Raw genomic sequence first — 22,911 nt, 5'->3', positions numbered from 1 at the left:
TATCTCTATATCTCAATAATCACTTTTAGTTGATGGAAGATTTTCAAATAAAAAGAGAAAGAGTTTCTCCATGAATAGTAGGAGTCTGGTGTTCATAGGTATACTAAAGTATAGGTGAGTAGAATATAGTAAGTAATAAAGTATAATTGGTAATGAAGAAGGATTGTGTTTAAAGAAGTTGATACATTTGGTACCGAGGATGAAAAAATACCAGGAAACCAGGAAATATTGGATCAAGGGGTACCATAATCACATACCTAAATATAGTAGGTTTGTAAAGAGGATACATACTTATTAAATGTTTTTTATTAAAAAAAGGAAAAGTAAGGATAAAAAGAAAAAAATATATAAAAGTCTAGGATCAGAGGAGACCAAATAGTATATGCTTAGATATAGAGAATTCAATAGTATATGGATGGATAGTTTAATCAAAAATTATTGGGAGATATAAATGAATTATTATTGGTTAGGAGAGAGAATAAAGTTATTGTAATAAACTTAGCTTACCTCTGGATACCAAAAAGTGTGTTTCAAGCCACAGTGTGACATGCTGACAGGCCAGCAGTGATTGTGCAGGCAGTGGGAGGCTAAAGCTGTAAAAACACCTGCAAGGGATTGCCGTCATAGCGGTGTTAGGGCATGTGCGTGAAAATTGTGCATACGCGGGTCTGGGGTGGGTGTGTGCGAGTAGAATTAGAGGTCGTACTGCCTCCCCCCAGAATCGACACTCTATTAAACAGCTCTGAATGGGCGGCTCAATGATCCCTGACCAAAGCTGTGGATCAAATGGGGGAGAGAGCTGCTGTGCAATGCTCTGCAGGTAGATGCAGCACATGGCTTAAGCAAATATCACCGCCAGTCAGAGGCGCCTGGTGCCCTGCTAGCATGCCTAGAAACGAGAGAGGGGGGAAGAGGGATAGATATGCGGGATGATAGAAGAGCATGATAGTAGCAGGTTGTTGGAATGATTATAGTGAAGTGGCGGGGAGATTGTTCATGTTGTGCTTGTATCCTTAAAAGTATGTGAAAAAATATGGTTGTAAGAATGTATTTTAGTGGTAAGACCAGGAGGTAGTAAGTGAAAGTACTTTAAGGTCTTGATAAACTTAATGGAAGATCGATGTAAACATGGATTAAAGGGAACATAGCAAAATACTAAAGTTAAATCATTGTCTTCTATATACAGATCTGTAGAACCCTGACAAGGGTTAATAGGTACAACCAAATTATTCTGTGTCTATTGATATATAAATGCAGATAAATGGAAAAAAAGGGGGGAAATATGAACCTGTGGGTAAGTGTAATATGTAATGTAGTGGACCTGTGCTTAAGTGTAATAATATCATGGGTTTATATATTACTGCAATAAGCATCAATGCATATATCAAGAAAACAGATCTATGGGTAAGTCTACTATATATATATATATATACACACAACATTATAATGCTCATATATTTAATGATTAGCAAATATAATAATCATCATATAAATCAAAATTGTAACTAGAAAAAAACCCCAGAAAGTATACGAAAATGTTTCTATCAAAAAAGGGGGAAAAGGACAAAAACAGGGAGGGAAGGGGCGTTACTATTTTTCAATTATTATAGAGGTTCCTTGTGTTAGAAAGGGATGTAGCAGGAAGAATGATTATTTCCTTTAAGCAAATATTATAAATCATTTGTTGGTAAATATTTTGTAAGATATTGTTCTTGGGTGTTTATGTACCCAGAAAGAATGGTTTGAAACTAAGGACATCCTTTAGTCTTGGTTTAATGATTGCTTGAAGATTGCTTGGGTTTGGCAGAATATGTTCTAATCCATAGAAATTCAAGTCATAGGGGTCATAATTGTGTTTGGTCCCTACATGAAAACTGATACAGGTATGTTATCCTACCAGAGGTAATACAATCTAAACTGAAACTATCCATCCATATATTACTGAATTCCTTCTATCTAAGCATACACTATTTGGTCTCCTCTGATACTAGAATTTTATATATTTTTTTCTTTTTACTCTTATTTGTACTTTCTTCAAATAAAAACATTTGATATGTATTTATCCTCTTACAAACCTACTAAATTTAGGTATGTGATTATAATACCCCTTGATCGGATACTACATTTATCAACTTCTTTAAACGCAATCCTTCTTTCATTACCAATTATACGTTTATCACTTAGTATATTCTATTCACCTATACTTTAGTATACCTATGAACACCAGACTCCTCCTATTCATGGAGAAACTCTATCTCTTTTTATTTGAAAATCTTCCATCAACTAAAAGTGAGTAATCTCAAATCTTCACACCTATTTCATTGTATCAGTGACCTACCCTTACTACATTACTACAACATACTCACATGACTTGGATCCATATAAACATGGATGATTTACACTTTTTAATTGTTGCTATATTTTGAGAAAACACACCATTTTATTGGACTATTTAACAACTCATTAGGTTATGTCCATTTTTTATATTTTGATGATTTCAATGATTATAATCAACCAACATATCCTCCTCACCATTTCTGTATATGCTCTATTTCAGATATGTGCATGTAATTCATTTGGACTTTAACATTGGCACTTTTGATTAGCCTACCTTATTTGTAATTTGACAGTGTCACTCTGGTTAGTACACCTTACACTCTTCCTATTACTTAAACTCCTTGCATAATCTTTTGTTGATATACTACATTGTTTATCTTATAGTCCTATTACCCTCTCAATGTATCCTCTGAAGAAGCCATTCAGCAAAATGCGTCAGATTGAGACATTCCATCTTCATGGAATTAACTTAGATGTTAATGTGTAGATGACAGGCACCATCCCCATGGTAATTTGAATAGGGTTATACTACCATTGTTGTTTGAAAGTGTGTTTTCCTTTAATATTGATTATTTATCCTATTGATAATTATTAAAATCTAATTTTTGCCTAGAAAACCCCAGCGTTCTCTGTTCCTTGGATTTTTGTTTGTTTTAGCTTGATTTCCTGTTGAGTCAGCATTGTACCAACACGGGTGAAATTGGCAGCTTTCTTCTGCTGCATTATGCTCCATGTATCCTAAGTGGCTGCTGTGATGTCATTTAGTGTTGTGGTCACATGCTGAGTAATGTGTGTAACACAAATGTTCAGCATTTACCTATAGAACTGTATGGTGTGATATAATACAGCGACAGAACCATGCAGTGTTTCTTACTGATGTAGTGAGCTTCTGTTGACTGCAATGTGCAATGCTGTGAAGAAAACTGGGAGAAAACTGTGCCAACATTTCATCATAAGGTATTACATATGTAACTAAAATTAAAGAAGTGTGAAGATTATTGTAAACAAAAGCTAGTGTTTTAGGGTTTCGTTTCTGTAATTAAGGACATTACTATTGTGTTCCTGGAAAAAAATATAAATAAATTATTTTACAATATTGTTTTATGAATATATATAGCTCTTTCATTGGACAAAGATTGTTTCTTAAATTTTGTGGAAAATAGATAATTAGGCGGCATCACAAAACAATGATTGCCATGTTTTTTCACACCCTGCAGGAGTGCCCCCTGCCAGTGGAACTGGGACATTGCAGATTCAGCTGATTGACATTAATGACAATGCTCCTGAGCTCACTCCAAAAGAGGCCCAGATCTGCGAGAGGCTTAATTCTAACGGTATCAACATTACTGCCACTGACATGGACCGAAAACCAAGCGGAGACCCATTTGTGTTTGAACTGCCAACCGTACCCTCCACTATTAGGAGGAACTGGACCATTACAAGGATCAATGGTATGAATACCATGATATACTGAGATGCTGTGTAAAATCAATATGTTAAAGAAGAATTATGAAAGTATTGTTTATATATTTAGATTCCTCCTAAACAAAATCCCCCTGTAGTACTTATTTTCCTTTGTTGTTACCACTCCTCTTCTGCACAGCATGTCTGATAAATGCAACAACGCATCCCTACATCCCCCGCATACCCGCATGAGCTACTGTTCATGGAGAAAGTATATCAGCAAAACCAGTATGAGATGCTAAGAGTGGCAGAGTTTATACAACTCCCTTTTGCATTTACATCTTTAGGACCTGCTGAAATGAGAAGCTTTTTTATGAAAAGTTGAGTGCCAAGCTTTTCAGGAAATATTTGTATTAATATTATTCATATTATTATAATTGGATTATCCTGCAAAAGACTATTTTTTTTTTGTGTTTTTTTTTTCTTGATATATCAATGTTATAAAGCTGTGTCCAACACTCCAGGCTGAATTTTCACTCAAAGACAGAAAACAGTTTATATAATCCACTCCAACATCCAAAACTTAAACACCAGCAGTTGTTACTTTTGCAGCCGTTTTATCAATTTGAAATTTTTAAAGTTTTAAAGGACGTGTTCTGTCCTTAGAGAATATGGCTGCATATTGTCTGAGTGCCTAGAAGTTACCCATTATACACTTTAGCACAGATAAAATTAATTTGCTGATCACTCTTAAGCACTTAAAAAAAAGTATTTAATTAAAAGCTGAACGACAGGTCACAAAACGAATTTGGACACATACTTTAGGTTCTAGCCGAAGAAAGCTAAGAATTGCAGTTGTAATTATATGGCGCATAGAAAAGATTCATTAACCTTTATTCGGTTCAGTATATTACAAAACATTTCACACCAGGTACCAATAGGGAGAATTTTGACAATTCATTGAATGTGACTTGTTTTGTCATGGCACCACCTTGTGGTCTCTGCAGGTAATTATGCAAGGCTGAGTCTACAGATTGGTTACTTGGAGTCGGGCGTGTACGAAGTTCCCATTATTGTGACGGACTCAGGAAACCCCCCTCTCTATAATACGTCAATTATTAGAGTGAAAGTTTGTCCCTGTGATGAGAATGGAGATTGTACCACAATTGGAGCCGTGGCTGCAACGCGACTGGGTACAGGAGCTATTATAGCCATCCTCATCTGTATCATCATCTTGTTATGTAAGTAGACGTATTTGTTATAAGTTTTATTACTTTTTTTTGCATTTTATTACAATCTTTGTATTATTAGTAGGAAAATACAATGACTGGAACACAGCAGGTGCATACATACAAATCCCAGCACTTAATTTGCGCATGCTGGCATGTTAGGCCTAGAACTAGAAGCCTATTTTTTTTTTACCTGACAAGTTGCTTTTAAACATGACACACAAAAACCATATAATATGTACACCATATATCTAATCCTTTTCCCTGCCAATAAATAGATTTGTGAATCTGTTTATTCAGTTTCGTGGTTCACGCATCACTTCCACACTAAGTAGTCAGGACGGAGACCGTTTTGTCTGGACTTTGAATTTATTCCCATCTCCATCTTTCATTGGGAAATACGGCACTTACAATGTCAGCACCTCTCCAGGCCTCTTGCCTGCACTTTGTTTTCCCCTCAATGGAGCACACAATGTCATGACATTGCCGTTTATACCCAAAATTATTCCAATCACTCTGCACTGGCAGCAAGGTGACCATAATCAAGAGGAATCATTAGCATGGAGTGCAACAGAGAATAATCACTGAGCCTGTGCGTTGTGTTATTTCTGCATACGTTTAACTTTCATGTTTGTTTAAAATCCAGGAGCTGAGCATCACATGAAGTTAATTCTGTTTGAAGGGTAATTGGGAGATGTTCTTTCATTGTGGGCTGATGCTGAGCCACTTTGAAAGCATTCACTGTTTTAGTCTTTTGCTTCAGGGAATTTTGTTTGCTTTAAAAAAAGACACACAGTATCATGGCTTTATTATAAAACACAGTGGCTTCTTATAAACATTTTATTGTGCACACCGAGACCTTTAAATTTGATTCTGTTACTTTGAGATTTTCCAATGATTTGGTGCTACAATAAGGTTGTCCTTGAAGTCTGCTGATCCCTGCATGGTATTCTCATATAAACTAAAAGAAGGCTGTAAATGATTTTGTACATGGCACTCTGCACAACACTAAACCAATCAATTAATATTACAAAAACTGATCACATAAATCTTCTCAAAACAAACAAAATATTTTAAAAAAAATAACCATGGCTGCCATTTTTGAAGAAATTAAAGTTAGTTAGTGTAAGTCTAGCCAAAACATTTTTCATTAGCATTTGTTTCATGATGTTACTGCTGTTGGGGTTCACTATTTTGCCTCAGTTTTGTCCACAATAACAATGGTATTATCAGAGCAGAAGTGGGTAATAATCTGCAGAGGGGTTTCCTGCTCACTGAGCAGGTAGTCAGTGGCATAAATGTAGAGGTTAATCAGGATGAACATATAAGGAGTTGGGTTACTATAGTTAGAGGGAGTGGTAGGGGCACCCAGAAAAGGAAGACCAGCCCTGTGTTTGAGCACCCTAACAAATTTGCAAAATTATGTGACGATGCATGTAGACAATTGGTGGTCATAGGGGATTCCATGATCAGGAATAGTTTGCCACCTGGATCTCTTCAACCAAATGGTTTTCTGTGTCACTGGTGCAAGGGTTCGGCATGGGTGGACAGAGTGGACAAATTGCTGGGAGGGGCTGGGCATGACCCAGCTGTCTTGGTCCATGTTGGAACCAATGACAGGATATATAGACGAAGATCTTTAAAATCAGTTTAAAGAACTAGATTTCAAGTTAAAGGAAAGAAAGTTAAAGGAACACAGGGAAGGCATCTGGAGCTTCGACAGATAAACGCAAGTCCTGGTGCAAAAGGGAAGGATTTGGGTTCTTAGAGCACTGGGCTGACTTTTCATTGGGGTACAACCTGTATGACAGAGATGGTTTGCACCTAAATGGAAGGCGGTCTGCTGTGCTAGGGAAATATTTTTGGGAATGGTGGAAGGATATTTAAACTAGGACAGAAAGGGTTAGGACAATTCAAAAGGGGGGGAGGAAGGTCAGACAGGGGTCAGCCACTAGTGGAAGGTGGATTGGGGATAGTTGGGAGGAGGGTTATGGATAAATATAAGGACCTTCCCATGTTACGCACAAACATTGGATTACACAGTACTATTTGTACTGAAAAACAAAATAATTTGGCAAATAGTGCTGATAAATGCAGCAATGGTTTAAAGAGCCTGTTCACCAATGCTAGAAGTCTGGCAAACAAATTAGGGGAGCTGGAAGCCTTAATGAATGAGGAGCAATATGACTTAGTTGGTATTGCTAAACTCTGGCTTTGTTCTTCACATGACTGGTCTGTCAATATTCCTGGTTATACTCTCCTTCAATAATGTAGAGTCCAACCAAAAGGTGTTGGACTACAGGTACAGCAAAAGAGCAGACATTTATGAATTTAATACAAGATAATTTTATGGTACAGTTTATAGAAGCCCTAACTAGAAATGATACTCTGCTGGACCTAGTTTTTTTTTAACAATGCAGAGCTTTTTTTTTTAATGTGAGCTGTAAAGAAGGAGCAAAAAAAGTAAAGATACAAGATATAAAACATACAATTTTAAGAGAGCAAATGTCCCTTTATTAAGGGCGCCTCTCTGTGACTTTAACTGGGGGACAATACTGTCCTCAAAGAACACAGAACAGAAATTGGAATGTTTCAAGTTTGTTCTATATATTCCATATATTGGGTAAAAAGTTTAAGAGGCTAAAATAAACCCCGTGTGGCTCACAGCTAATTTTAAAAAAGGAGATTCATTTTGAAGTTTTGCGCAGTGTAAGACAGATTGCAAAAGAAAGTAAGACAAACCCCACAAAAAATGTTAAATATATTAATAGCAAAACGATCAGATCAAAGCATATAGGCCCCTTAAAGGATGTCTCTGGGTTTGTAACTGGGGATAAAGAAAAGGTAGATTTACTAAACACTTTATAGCTATGTGTACAAAGGAAAATTGCAGAGCTGAAGTCTAAATTGCTAATAGCAATATCACTGCCTCAAACGAGCCTCACTGGCTCAACATTGATATGATTGAGAAACAGTTGGACAAAAATAAGGTTAACAAAGCAACAGGATTACATCCGCGTGTCCTTAAAGAGCTGAGCTCAGTTATTTCAAAGCCATTGTTTCTAATTTTTAGAGACGCATTAATCTCCTAGGCGGTTCATTTCTGTCTGGATTTATATGTCTAAAAGCAGTACCTTGTCTTTCATGAAAATGTATTTTACAGTATATTAGAATAGTATGAATATAATAAAGTTTAAAACACAAAATTATGTCAAAATAATAAATTAAATACATTTTAAAAATATACATTTAATAATTAATTTAATAATAAACTTTGACACAATTTTGTGTTTCCACTAGAAAAACCTACCTGGGATCAGGTAAGTGTTTATTTTTACCATTATTGGCTTACCACTTGGGATGTTATACACTGGTTTGGTACCAATGGATTGGTATAGGACCAATATGGTTTCTATCTAGCAAAGTCATTACCAGGTAACTACAGACTGGTAAGTTTAACGTCCATAGTTGGAAAGGTCTTAGAGAGTTTGATAAAGAACAACATAGAGGAGTTTTTGCTAGAAAATATTATTATTATTATAAGTGATAGTCAAGAAAGAACGAAGTTGTCAAAAAAATGTACTCTTTTTTTTTGAGGAAGTAAGTAAACAGGTGGACAGTGGAATATCAGTTAATAAAGTGTACTTCGGCTATTGCTAAAGCATATGACACTGCCCCACAGACAGTTAGTATGCAAGTTAGGGTCAGTAGGTTTAGAAAATTCAATCTGTAAATAGATAGAAAACTGGAATACTTGAGGAGTTAGAAATGTAAGAGGATCTGGGGTTCTGGTAGATCATAGACCTAATAATAGCATGCAATGGTTATTAGATTGTCTGAGCTCGAGCTAATAAATTAGCACTGCCAACGGCCCTAAATTATCAAGTACATGGACAAACAGATATGTTCATGGGACTTTAAAGGTAATTCAGTGCATAAGTGGCTCAAATATAAAAACAATCTTTTATTAAGTACAAAAAGTATAAAAGAGGGGATAGGGAAATCCATAAAAATGCTCAGTACATAACTCCAAACACATATCTATACCATTGGGATGTTATGGAAAATTCTGATAATCCTGCGTTGTTTTGCAGAATTTGTCCGCTTCATGAGGGTTTATAAATGTACAGAACCTCAATGAATAGAGTATACAGAAAGTGTATAATGTTGGGTGTAACTGAACCTGACATGGGATGTAATCATGGGGAACGGGAGAGCCCTCTCCAGCAGCAAAAGAAAAAGACACTCAAACTGGAACCAACAATGTTTTGCTCTTCTATATCAAGTGATATCTCACTGAGGGATGGTGAGCACAATGAATTAGGCAAAATAAAGGGCTGGGGATGAGGGTCTGTTTCTCAGCTGCAACAGATAGGACTCAAAGAGGTCCCACATGTTCAATGTAACATCTGTGAAAATGTGGAATCGGCTCCCTCAGGAAGTAGTTTCAGCATCTACTCTACTGGGGAACAATTTTGAACAAATGTTTTGTTGACTTCAATTTTTAAGCCTATTTACACCAAAATAGGTTTGTTGATTCTGAAAGTGCAGTTAGTTTTCATCTATCACGGTTTTTTCTCTACCACTTATATTAATGCAATTATTGTAGCGTGGATTTGTATAGGCTATTAATTTACATGCAAGACAGTGTGGTCAGAGGTTGTGCGCTGCTTTACGTAGTGAATAAGCAAAATGTATTTTTCTACCTACACACATATTTCCTTTCTTTCAGATCATGTCTGGCTCTGCTGTTTCCCGTCGTAAGAGCCTAAACATTCCTGATTTATTTTGTTATACCTGTGGCAATTTCACTATTCCCAGTCAAGGATGAGTATTTCATCGGGACAATGTCGGAAGTCGAAATAATGCTTGGTTATCATTCAAAACCATTGTCAAGGACTTTCTTGGAAACACATGAACAAATAATTACACAGAAATCGTCCACAAACTCTTGGAGAGCTACAAAATGCTTGGTAGCAATATGAGCATCAAGGTGCATTTTCTGCATAGCCATCTTTCTAACTTCCCGGGAAACCTTGGTGCAGTCAGTGATGAGCAAGAGCATCAGTGTAGATGGAATGTACATATGATGGCTGACTATTGTTGGAGCATCTGGCGGGATTGTCCTAACACTGAACACTCCAGGAAAAGCTATGAGCGTACATTTTTTTTACCTTAACTACTTAGCCGATTCATTTTCAAATGTTTTACTGTAAAAAAAAAATGTAATAGAGTAACAATAAATCCTTCGTATAAACAAAATAAATTTAAATAAACATTCAAGTTTTTTCATTATTTTTTCATTGTGAGCAGTAGTTCTCAGCTTAGTTTCTATGGTCCCCTAGGGATATATTGGAACCTGCCCCAAGGGCTGCAGATAATATAGTAGAGAATGTGAACCGATCAATCGTCCTTTGGACACCACTGTGGCAACAACTGCAGGGGCATAGACAGCTTCTATTAGAGACTCAGACCCAATACACTGCCCACCATTTTCCCTGAATGCCATTAAAGGGTGAAACCATTATGAACAAAAGTGGAGCAGGCCACAGGGCACAGATGGGGGTGGGCTGTGAGATAAAGAGGCTCCCTGTTTGAAGACCTGTGATAGGCAGCTGTCACATTTCGTTTTTATTTCTATTATTTTATTTATTTTGTGGAAAGCCTGGGGGAAGTGGTAGGAAAAAGACACACTGCTAAAAGTTGCCACCACCACTCCAACCAGCAAAAAAGAAATAAAGTTAAATCATAAGCATTTTGCATTTAAAAGTTGAAGTTAATGTATTCTGTTTGGTTCTTGGCAAGTGCAGTATTAATGCATATCTTGGTTGTGCCAGCTGATCTGTAGGCTGCTAGTACAGGCCAAACTAAGTGTAAGCGTACAGTTGTTGGTTGGTAAGTAATAGCTGGCTATTTTAATTAAATTTGTTGGCTATAGTTTGTGTGTATTTGTCTTTTTAATTAGATTTGTGTTGTGCAGTGATTTATGTGTGTGAAAATCCAAGATGATGGTGAGGCTATCATACACTCTAGGAGTTCATCATTCCCAAAATATACAGTGTTGTGGGACTTTACTGAATGCATGCAAAATACAGAAAATCTGGCACGGTTAGCCAGGATGGGAGACATAATAATAATAAATATAAATATCAGCAACAAAAAGGCAATGTCTGTACAATAAACTGTATTGTTGTATTGATGAACAGTGGACATTTATACAAGGATCAATGAGCTGGTGTCTTGCTTCTTGCAGCCATGGTCCTTCTGTTTGTCATGTGGATGAAACGCAGGGAGAAGGAGAGGCACACCAAGCAGCTGCTCATCGACCCAGAGGACGATGTTAGAGACAATATACTGAAGTATGATGAGGAAGGAGGAGGAGAAGAGGACCAGGTAACATCACCTGTTTCAAATTAGTCACAAACTTGTCATGAACAAAACCTAGCACATGAAAATGACAAACAAAAGACTGCATCATGAAAAAAAGCATCAATGCTGCTTACGTATTGGGCTGCCAGTGACTCTAGTGTTCGCTTTCTTGCAGACCTACACTGGGTGCTGGAATTTTTAGCATCCAACACTTCTGTGTTTGCTATCAATTTCATGCTTTGCACCTGCTGTGCCACTAGTGTGCCCCTGCAAAACTTAGTGCTACGTCAGTAATGTGCCCCTGCAGAGCTAGGTGTTACGTCAGTAATGTGCCCCTTCAGAGCTGGGTGCTATGCCAGTAATGTTCCCATGCACAGCTGGGTGCTATGCCAGTAATGTGTCCCTGCAGAGCTGTGTGCTTCGTCAGTAATGTTCCCCTGCAGAGCTGGGTGCTACATCAGTATTGTGCCCCTGCAGAGCTGGGTGCTACATCACTAATGTGCCCCTCCCTGCAGAGCTGGGTGCTACGTCAGTAATGTGTCCTTGCAGAACTGGGTGCTATGTCAGTAATGTGCCCCTGCAGAGCTGGGTGCTATGTCAGTAATGTTCCCCAGCAGAGCTGGGTGCTATGTCAGTAATGTGCCCCCGCAGAGCTGGGTGCTATGTCAGTGGGGGATGCAAATATCTGACATACCAGGAAATGTGGTTAGGGATGAGGATGGTTAAGCTCTGATAATGAACAAATATAGAATAAACTGGCAGCAGGACTCTTAAATAGTTTTCATGTATTGTTTTTTTAATTTTATTTTACCGACAGAGTTGCTTTAAGCTATACTTGTAATAAGTAGAAAGTAGATTTAGAACATTTTTAGGAATTATATTTATTGCTTTTGCCTAGTGCTGTATAGCAAAAATGAAAGGTAAATTCTGATTAGAAGCCCTGCAGATAAATTGAAAAATGATTTCCATTTTTCCACAGTGAGAAAAACTTTTGAAATATACACTAGTAGTATGTAGAGCACTCCCTTAGGTATTTTCAGCATTGACCATTCACTTTTGGAGAAAAGAAACCGAAGGTGTAATCCAAACCTAGGGGAGACTCAAAGTGTTCCATACGTATTCCAAATGAAGATTTTGCTGGCATAGCCAAACATTTTCTTTTTTTCTTTACAATGCAAACAGGACTACGATCTAAGCCAGCTACAGCAGCCAGAGACCTTGGACCACGTCCTAAACAAAGTTGCCGGTGTCAGGCGGGTGGATGAGAGACCAGTAGGAGCTGAACCTCAATATCCAATCAGACCTGTCATACCACACCCTGGAGATATTGCTGACTTTATCAGTGAGGTAAAGCTTATTATATTTGCTACTGTATCAGGCTACCTTATTTTGTATGTCTAAGGATATTTCTATTACCCTGTCTCAAATATAACATTTACCTTGACTAGAGCATTGAAAGATCTGTGCTGTATTTAAGGAAAAATAACTCTGCTTTCATTGAAATGGCTGGAATGTTACTAATCACATCCAACATGGGTGCCACATGCGCCACTTACTGCAGCTGGCTTGAAGTGTGTGGCCATGTGATGGGATTTAGATTTGTAATTAGGTCTCAATCAGTCATATTGGATGCTTTGTGAAATCTTTTCCCTGGCTATACAGCTGCCCATTTCAGTTTTAATCCTATCGCTATAACCATCTGCTCCGTATTAGGAGGAATATCAAGTTGGCATTTGAGGACCCGGATACTAATTTGACGTCATTAGAGAAGTGGAGCAGAACTTTTAATATTTAGATGGCTCCAAAAGCATGTATTGCAACATTATGAGAGTTTTTTTTTTAAATCAAGAATGTTCACAGTATAAGCCTATTGTATATCATGTTTCTTTATGCACACACTTTCTTTTATTACAGAAAAGCCTTTCCTGTTTTTTAATGAAATGGAGATTTGATTTCCTCTGGGACATTTGGCAGGAGTCAGGAATAATAAATGCAGCCATGTTTTTAATTATAATACCCACATATTGTTCTGTATTTTTATCTGTCATTTGTTAAGTTGCTTAAGCCTGCACACCAGCCTTGTGTCAGTAAATGATGAACGTCTGATTAGGAGAAAGGGACTGTAATGTCTGCAGTACAACCTGTGCAAGGGTTAATTGAAGTTTTTACATGTTAGTCCAGAGTTCCTAAAGCACTACTCCACATTCCACTGCTTCTTTTTCCAAACATTGCACTTCAGTATTTACCTTCTGGCACTGTCCTCTACAGAGGATCTGCTCTATCCTGTTGGAGCCTTTGATCCTAGTGTTTCTGCACTGAGCAATTGTGAAGATAAAAGCAAATAAAAAAAGACATTGATCTTTTGGTGTAGTTATCCATGAAAATGATTTCTGTCAAAACGGATTTTGGGTTCAGATATTGGTCAATACATTCTGGGGTGGTCTATAATTGTGTTAGCCTAAAACTCTGGGGTGGTTTTCCCTGTATGTGTTTGTCACATACAGGGAAGACAGCCATTTAAACTGTAAGTTCATCCATAACTGATATTTCAGTTATGGGTGTCTCTGGTTGGTTTAATCACCAGCAGGCTCCAATATCGAATGTCCATTGACTTTGCCTCATGTAGTACTGTGACACCATCATTGCTCTTTGCACCATTACTGCTAACATCAGGCAGTACCCAAATTACTTAAATAGACTCATTTAATATGGGAAATGATTATGCGCAGCTGGGGAAAGTTACATCAAAACTGTTTGTCGATATCAGCTAATTGGCTCCCAACAAACATGCCTTCAGGCCCCTCCGCAGTGCATGTGATGTAGATCGTATCACAAGCTCAGACAAATCTTGTTTAGTTAGAGTATTAATCCACCTGTATTCCCAAGGAGGGAATCCACAAAACATGCATTATTGTCAGGACCAGAGGATAAATTTGAGCACATTTCATTTCATTTTGGGATTCAAATCCCTCTGCTTCTACATTTGCTCCAGCTTTTATTTATTGTGTAGATCTGTATACATAAATGATAGGATAACATACTTTTTGTATTCACGATTAAAGATTTTATTTGGTTATAAGTATCTGCAAATCTACATTAAAATGGTCATTTTTGCATTTATTACCATGTGGGCATTCACATTGTTGAGCACACATCCTCTGGGGTGAAGGCCATATACGTTTTCTTTTTCTTAGGGTTCTGTAAGTTTTGCCTGTTACAAGTCTTACACAGTGGGCGCTACAAATGAATTATGTGTTGAACATAGCAGGCAATCCTATTATTTGTTTGCATTCATCACTAGAAAAATATTGGCTGGGGTCTGGCTAAAGATTTAACAGACACCTTTAACACTTTTATTTATAAATCCTTGCCCAGATTTTTCTTGTTAGGGTGAGAACATTCTGTCCCTGTTTCCCAACTATGCTTCTGAACAGTAACCCTGTCATAAGGACTTTCAATATAGTGTGACTGTTTCTTCAAAATATACAGACATGAAGGAAAATGACCAAAAACCACAAAGAGAAATGCCACCAAGCCATTGCTAAAATATATGTAGGGCTGAAGTGGCTACAAGGAGGCTGCAGGACGAAGATACAACAAAGAAAAAAAATGCAGTTGTTTAGGATACAAAGCACTTGAGCAGACTGCCTATCAATCATTTAGTTACGATTTACAGGTACTTTATCAGCTTCTTTGCTACCTCTCGAAGTGTATTTGATGGACCCTGTTCTGTCTATAGTGCCTACATTGATAATATTCTTCAGAACTGTACAGTGTGTGAACTGAGTTTGCTAGAAGTTACAGAGCCTACAGGTTCAGCTTTCCTCCTCATTACATCTAAATTATTGAGCTCTGAGAAGAATCAGAATTTATTTTGGTAATGTTTTGTGAAGCTGCTGTGTCAGATTATATTTAATGTTGCTGAACTAGGTGAAGGGACTTCTGGAAAATGTGGTTTAAATGTCAAAAAAAGTGTCTACAAACTCTATGAGAAGCAATATGGAGTCCTGATTACATAAATCCATTTAGAGTGGCAAAGCTTGGCCCAGTCTATTTATTCATGTAGGATTTGTTAATTAAGATCTAATTATGACCCAACTTTAGTGAGATAGCCTATATGAATAAAGAAACTGGTCATCAAACTCATCATTCCATTTTACCTCCATTTGCCCCCCTTAACAGAGCTGACCGCTTATGACTTTACCTTCCTTCTTACTACTTCAACGTGGTTTACCGAGCAGCCCGCTACCTGGAGTTTTATTTCTTAGTCTTGATGTTCAAAGGGCTAAGTGTTAAAGCCCCAAATCCAAGCTGGGCTTTGGTTTAGTGGTTTAGCAGTCAGTCCAGGGCCCAGCAGACATTTTGGAGTTGCTGGTTCAATTCTTTATTACCCACTCTGGAATTTCTGACAACTCCTGAAGTAGGAGAACAAACACACAAGCTTTTGAGCAGAAGTGAGTAGCTCAGTGGATGCGAATGTTGACCAGGACACAGTAGACCCAAGTTCAAATCCACCAAGGCACTGTAGACCCCAAGGGCAAATTCCTGAGAGCACAGTAGTCTCGAGTTCAATCGGTGAGTGAAAGCTTGGAGGCCATGGACAACCCACCAGTCTGCTCCAGTCCCAGGCCCCCACAGGCCTGTAACATATGTGGGCATCACATTAGGTTGTGGTCTTGAACCCACATCTCCCACACATCAGTCACTCTCCTTACCCTCTAGGCTACCACATTCACACAAATACTGAGGCGTTATTTCTAATATTTCAAAACTACAAGGCATTTAGCATCACAAAAGGTAGTCAACAGACTTGAACTTAGGTCTCCAACACACTAAGCAAAGCAGTTATCCACTTGCCTACCATCACATCTCAACTATAAAGATTTGTTCTCATTGTTCTCCTTCATCACAAATACAACAAAAAAAAAAAAAATACAAACACACACACACTGACAAGTTTATTAACACAAAAACTAACCAAGGGGGTGGCTCACGGAATGAGACCTACACAAGTGGTTTAGTCCCAGTCATGAAGACCTGGTGTGATTTATTCCCCTTGTGTATAGTGGAGTGGACAATGACTTTCAGTTTTGCAAAATTTGCAAGTGATTGGGTGTATAAAGAAATTTAATATAGTATATAAATCAAAATACAAAGCTACCCTAGGTTATATTGCACATGCCTTTAACAAAAGTTTTTACAGGTATTAAACCAGAAACACATTGGATGCAAATCATTAGTTGCTCATAAAAAATATATATATAATAAAATAATATTTTATAAAATAAAAAAGAAGAAAAATACACAACACAAATAAACCAAAAACATAACTGAAACAAAAATACCATATTTCAAAACACGTTACCAAGAACACATGACAATTGAAGTAGGCAATCTTCCATTATTTGGTAACCCCCGAAATTTAACAGATTATATTATTACAACATGGATTCCATTATTAAAGTTATTCTATCAATAACCTTTATTGTCCAAAATTGAAAATTAAATGTTTAGTGAAATCCTATACACTTTATCCAATTTTGGAAATTGTGTAACTTCAATTATGCTCCCCCAATTCATCTGCTCATAGATGTAAGCAGAAACTAAAGAAACATATACGAATACATCTGTATACAGTACAGTAGCTAAAAACCCTTTAAATATACATTAAGGAAAGTATTCAGCAATAATTGTAATTATACTCGCTCAAATTCATAATAAATCACCATGATAGAAAGCATTTACCAAATAGTGGAAGATATTTGTTTGACTTCTATTGTCACATGTTCTTGGTAACTTGATTTGAAATATGTCATATTCTGTTTCAGTCACATTTTTTGTTCATTTGTGTTGTATATTTTTCTTTTTTTGATTTCATAAATATTACTGATTTTTTATTAGCAATTATTGATCCAAGGATGTTCTGGTAAAACACCCCTAAAAACTTTTGTTCATTCATGGCCAGTGTTTGAATATTAGAAACCGAGCAGACTGCAAACTCACAAACCTGAAAGCATGAAAACACAAAGAGGAGATATTTAATTATTTAGTTGATCAACTAAGAATCTGCAAAACATGAATACAGATATAAAAATCTACGAAATCTATGCCGTGCACTTCTTTTTGAAATTTGCTATTTATAAGACATTGAACCCTTTAAAATTGCAGCCACCTTAAAAAGCAGCACGGTTGCATTTTACTATAGGCCAGACATTCCAGTTATTTAGCCTATATCTAATTCTGTTCCCAAAGCTGAGACATTCGTATTTTCCAAGGTTCCAACCAAATAGCTCTGAAGAGAACAATAGAGATCCGTAATCGTAGGAGCAGATAGCCGCAGTAGGCTGTCATAACGATTGCGTCCCGGTGCACCTACAAGGTCACTTGTAACTAAAGACTTCAAATAGGTCACAAATTGTAGGTAATATTTAGGATGCTATGATGCTTACAATGCTTACGAGCCAATGCCAATGGGCATTGGCTCGTAAGGACAACTTGTCACACAGCTCTGCAAATGTGAGTAATCGTCCCCCGTCAGAGTTAAAAAGATCTCCTGCCCGCTCTAATCCCAAACCAATCCATTGCTGGAGAACCACTTGAGTAATGCCGTGGGGAAACATGGGATTTGCCCACAAAAGGTCAATAAAGTGATAGACTAAAAAGCCAGTCCCATTTTCCGTCTTACTTCTCTCCATGCAAATATGGTATCTCTAATCAGTATATTATATTTGAGGTGTTGAGGGAGGGAGGCCAGTTTGCAATGTATTATGGCTCTAAGATCCCAAGGATAGGCTATGGCTCTTTCCAATAAACAATTTGATGCATACGACGTACCTTTAATCTAATCGTAGATATGCCGTGTAAGACATGCCAAATTGTATAATCTAATATTTGGAAAATTAGTCCCCCCCTCTGACATACAAGGGAATCACTAACCCTCAATTCCCAGGTAGGTTGGTGATTCCCTTGTAATCAGGAATGGGAATGTCTTGCTCCAATTTGAGTGTCTTCGTGGGGTCAAGGCCAGCACCTCACTCTTATCCACATTCACCTTCAAACCCGACCACTGTTCAAACTGCTAGAAAATTCTCTGGATAAATGGTAAATCCGCGGTCAGGTTCAAAATCAAAACACTGTCCTTTTCTCGCAATTACCAATTACCAGCCCATGTAGATCTGGCGATACCTCCAAATACCATACTAGCGGTTCTACAGCCAAATTGAATAACAAAGGAGAAAGGGGGCAGCCTTGCCTGGTCCCCCTCTCTAATGGTACGACCTGGGATAAAAAACCTGAGGTATGTACCCTAGCTTGCGGTGAGGTATACATTGCCTGGAGGTAAGGACCCTGGAAACCGAATCTATGTAGTACTGTGAAGAGTCACTCGACATGTCGAAATACTTTTGAAAGCCTTCTCGGTATCAATACTCGCAACTGCAATATCTTCGGTCGGGTTTCTCTTTGCATGTTCCAAGGCCGCCAGTACCTTTGGTAAATTAGTTACGGCAGAGCGCCCTCTAACAAACCCCACTTGTGCGAGTAATATTAGACTAGGTAGCAATGCAGCCAATATATTAGCCAGAATCTTAGAATATTGTCGTCCACATTGATCAGGGAAATTGGACGATAAGATTCAGGTCATCTGGTGTCCCTACCCTTCTTGGGGATCACTTTCATGTAGGATTGAGCACTCGAGAAAAAAAAGGCCACCTTCCCACATATAGGATTACAATTTACATAAATCCGGGAGAAGATCCTGTCCCAGAATCTTATAAAATTCGTCCGTAAAGCCGTCGGGCCCTGGTGCTTTTCCATTGCTAAACGTTTTTATTGTATTCTGAATTTCCGGTTCTGAAATAGGAGCATTAAGAACATCATTAAAATACTCTCCCTGCAGTTTGCCATAAAATTGGGTGTAAGAATTCGCCAGTATCGTATTTATCTGGCGGGGGTCTTTTACCAGAAAACAGTTTGGATCAAACATAGTGGATATCCCATAGTTAGTAAAAATATGGCCATATCAAATTCGCTAGCATTTTACCGGATTTGTTGGCAAACTTATGGTATTTAGCATTATTACGTCCTTGTCTAAATTGTTTGTGGCGCTCTATGCCCACATCAAATTTCCTTTTAGTCTCCGTCCAGGCCTCTCTAGTAGTTAGAAAGGGCTGGTCCGTAACGGCTGAGCCTGTCGCAATTTCTAAAGGGCCAGAAAAAAATTCTCCGCAGCCTACTTCCTACATTTCGTAACATAGGAGTAAAAAAGTAAAAGTACCCGTCCTCTTAGGTATGCTTTACCCGCCTCCCAAAATAGGGGTGGGTTAACCCAATGCATCTCATTGGTGACATGTAATAATGTTAGGCTGTCCGTAACTCTGCATGAAAGGTCTGGTCTTTGTACAAAAAAGAAGGGAACCTCCATAAAATAGTATTACCCTTGGGGGACAGCAGAAAACCACCACAGCTCAATAGGAGCATGGTCAGAATTTGCGATAGTGTGTATTTTTGCATCAGAGACAAAGTTGGCCAAAGAGGGCGTACAGAACAAAAAATCCAGTCGGGCTTGTGTACCATGAACTGGTGGAAACGTAGGTATACAGACATTCTAAGGGGAGCCACTGTCTACAGGAATCCTGGAGATGCATAGATTCTACAAAATTATGTAAAAGCAAAGGGACCCAAGGACATGCTGGCTCCCCCTGGTAAGCAGTTCCCGTTGTGACACGGGATCTATCCTCCCACTCAGTCATCACTGAGTTAAAATCACCCCAATTATCTTATGGATAGTTTGATTCTGGCCACCCAGCTTGCTAGCTACTGGAAAAATCCAGTCCTAGGTGAGTTGAAGGCATATATATTGTGAAAAAGTAACCTGCTGGTCGCCCATTGTAGCTGTGGCTGTAGACATCCTACCTTCGGCATCTGAATGTGAAGAGGTAACAGTACCCTGAAAACGTTTATTGAACAATATTATTAGGCCAGCCTTTCGGCCAGCTGCAGGAAAACCCACCACTTCTCCCACCCAAAGTTTACGCAATGTAAAAAAATCTGAGGTAGCTGGGTGAGTCTCCTGCAGCATAGCCACATCCGCCTTAAGCTTTGGAGATGTCTCAAAACGAACATATGTTTATTGGGGGATCGCAATCCCTTCACATTCCATGGTATAATTTTTATTTTATGCATGTTGGCCAGGTGGAAGAGAACAAGGCTTTGAGAATAAGTCTCAAAATGCCCAGAGAAACGTTCCCCAATCTCCAGGGCAAAAACAATGTAATATAGTGTATAGTGGCATCATAAAATTGAACCGCAATATATATCAAAACAATTAGCGTCAGCAGGTCCTTAGAGACCTTACATCCACATATAAAAATACCAACCAGCAAAAAGGAGTAAGAAAAGTCAAAAGACTCAATAGGTAGACAATATGTAAAAAAAGACATTCCCATTCTCTCCATGGGTAAAAAAAAAAGGAGGCCAAAAACAAGAAAAAAAGAACAAAGGCAAACCCCCAAAAAATGTTTTTAAATACAGTAGGATCCTGCCTAACCGACTCGTGACTACCAGGCCTCCGTACTATCCAGCCTAGTACAGAGCCTGAAAAACAAAAATTTTCATTCTAAAATGCTGGGGCGGCGCGGGCAGACGTCTGCTGCGGTGCTCCTGTATGGCACACGTTGCAACGTTGCTGCTGCCTGCTCTCCGGAACCATCCGCAGGTGCCGAGAGAGGAACACTGCCCGTGTATGCAGGTGAGTATTGTACTTTATTAATGGGACTATCCGGCTTTTTTGTTTTTTGGCCTATCCTGCCACCACATTAGGCCAGTTAGTCGAGAGTCTACTGTATATTAAAAGCAAAGAGATCAGAACTGAGCATCTAGGCCCCTTAAAGGATGCCTCTGGGTTGGTAACTGGGGAAAAAGAAAAGGGGGATTTATTAAACTTTTTTTTAGCTCTGTGTACACAAAGGAAAATGGCAGAGCTGAAGTCTAAATTGCTAATAGCAATGGCACTGCCTTAAATGAGCCTCAGTGGCTCAAAATTGATATGACTGACAAACAGTTGTGTAAAATTAAGCCTGACAAAGGACCAGGACCTGATGGATTACATCCACTAGTCCCTAAAGAGCTGAGCTCGGTTATTTCAAAGCCTCGATTATTTCAGAGACTCTTTAATCACTAGCCAATGTGGTTTCTATCTTGAAAACGGGAGCAAAATCATTACCAGGTTACTACAGACTGGCAAGTTTAATTTCCATAGCTGGAAAGGTCCCAAAGAGTTTGACAAGGACCACATAGAGCAGTTCTTTCTATAAAAAAATATCATAAGTGATAGTCAGCATGGCTTCAAGAAAGACGGAAGTTGTCAAACAAATTTACTCTCTTTTTATGAAGAAGTAAGTAAAAAGGTAGGCAGTGGAGTAGTAATTGATATAGTGTACTTGGGCTTTGCTAAAGCATTTGACATAGTACCCCACAGACAGTTAATATGCAAATTAAAGTCAATAGGATTAAAAAAGCCAATCTGTAAATGGATAGAAAACTGGCTTAAAGATCCCATCCAGAGAGCAGTAATTAATGATTCATAATCTGAATGGTCCAAGGTTATTAGTGGTGTACCCCAGGGTTCAGTGTTGGGACCTTTACTGTTTAACACCTTTATAAATGGTATAGAGTTTGAGATTAAAAGTACCATTTCTGTGTTTGCAGATGACACCAACCTATGTAAATTAAGTCCACACAGGATGTCTATATCGATCTATGTCTATGTAGATCTACAAGCAGACCTGGATGTACTGTTTGATTGGGCAGCCAAGTGGCAAATTACATTTAATATAGAGAATTATAAAGTTATGCACTTGGGGGCTAACAACATGCATACTTCATACTGTCTAGGGGTAATACATTTGGGGGAGTCAGGAATAGAAAAGGATCTGGGGGTTCTGGTAGATCATAGACTTAATAACAGCATGCAATGCCAAGCTGCAATATCTAAAGCTAGTAAAGTACTTTCTTGTATTAAAAGAGGAATAGACTGCAGAGATGGAGACAAAATCCTGCCCCTGTACAAAGCATTGGTCAGACCCCATCTGGAATATGCAGTCCAGTTTTGGACCCCAGTTCACAAAAAGAACATTGTGGAATTGGAGGGAGTGGGCTGAGAAGGGCAACTAAACTAATAAAAGGAATGAAGGAGCTCAGCTATGAGGAAAGATTAGCTGAACCAAATCTATTCTCCCTTGAGAAGAGACGTATAAAGGAGCATATGATCACCTTTTATAAACATATAAATGGTCCGTATAGAGAACTCTCTTCTCAACTATTTACTTTAAGATTGTTACAAAGAACAAGAGGTCTTTCTTTGACTCTGGAGGAAAAGAAGTTTAACCACCAGGTAAGGAAGGGATTCTATATAGGGTTTTAAATCTGGGATTTGTTTTTTTTCCCTAGTGGTTGAACTTAATGGACTTGTGTCTTTTTGCAACCTTACTTACTATGTAACTGTGTAATCATGTATCATTGCATCAGCAAAGACACTTAAAAGCAGACCACAGCACTACCTGCGGTCTTTTAT

General features: G+C 38.2%; 1 protein-coding gene across 1 annotated transcript in view; it reads left to right on the top strand.

The window, feature by feature from the left end:
* Window positions 1-22,911, top strand: part of CDH4 (cadherin 4) — a 382,192-nt gene that overhangs the window by 347,530 nt on the left and 11,751 nt on the right. Inside the window, exons 12-15 of the mRNA XM_072413664.1 lie at window positions 3,555-3,788; window positions 4,749-4,982; window positions 11,224-11,363; window positions 12,522-12,686. Coding sequence (XP_072269765.1) covers window positions 3,555-3,788; window positions 4,749-4,982; window positions 11,224-11,363; window positions 12,522-12,686 — 773 coding nt within the window. The remainder of the gene's footprint in view (window positions 1-3,554; window positions 3,789-4,748; window positions 4,983-11,223; window positions 11,364-12,521; window positions 12,687-22,911) is intronic.

This window comes from Pyxicephalus adspersus, chromosome 6 (assembly GCF_032062135.1).
Source record: "Pyxicephalus adspersus chromosome 6, UCB_Pads_2.0, whole genome shotgun sequence".
Lineage (NCBI taxonomy): Eukaryota > Metazoa > Chordata > Amphibia > Anura > Pyxicephalidae > Pyxicephalus > Pyxicephalus adspersus.
The sequence above is the reverse complement of the archived record's forward strand: the minus strand, read 5'-3'. Positions and strand labels throughout refer to the sequence as shown.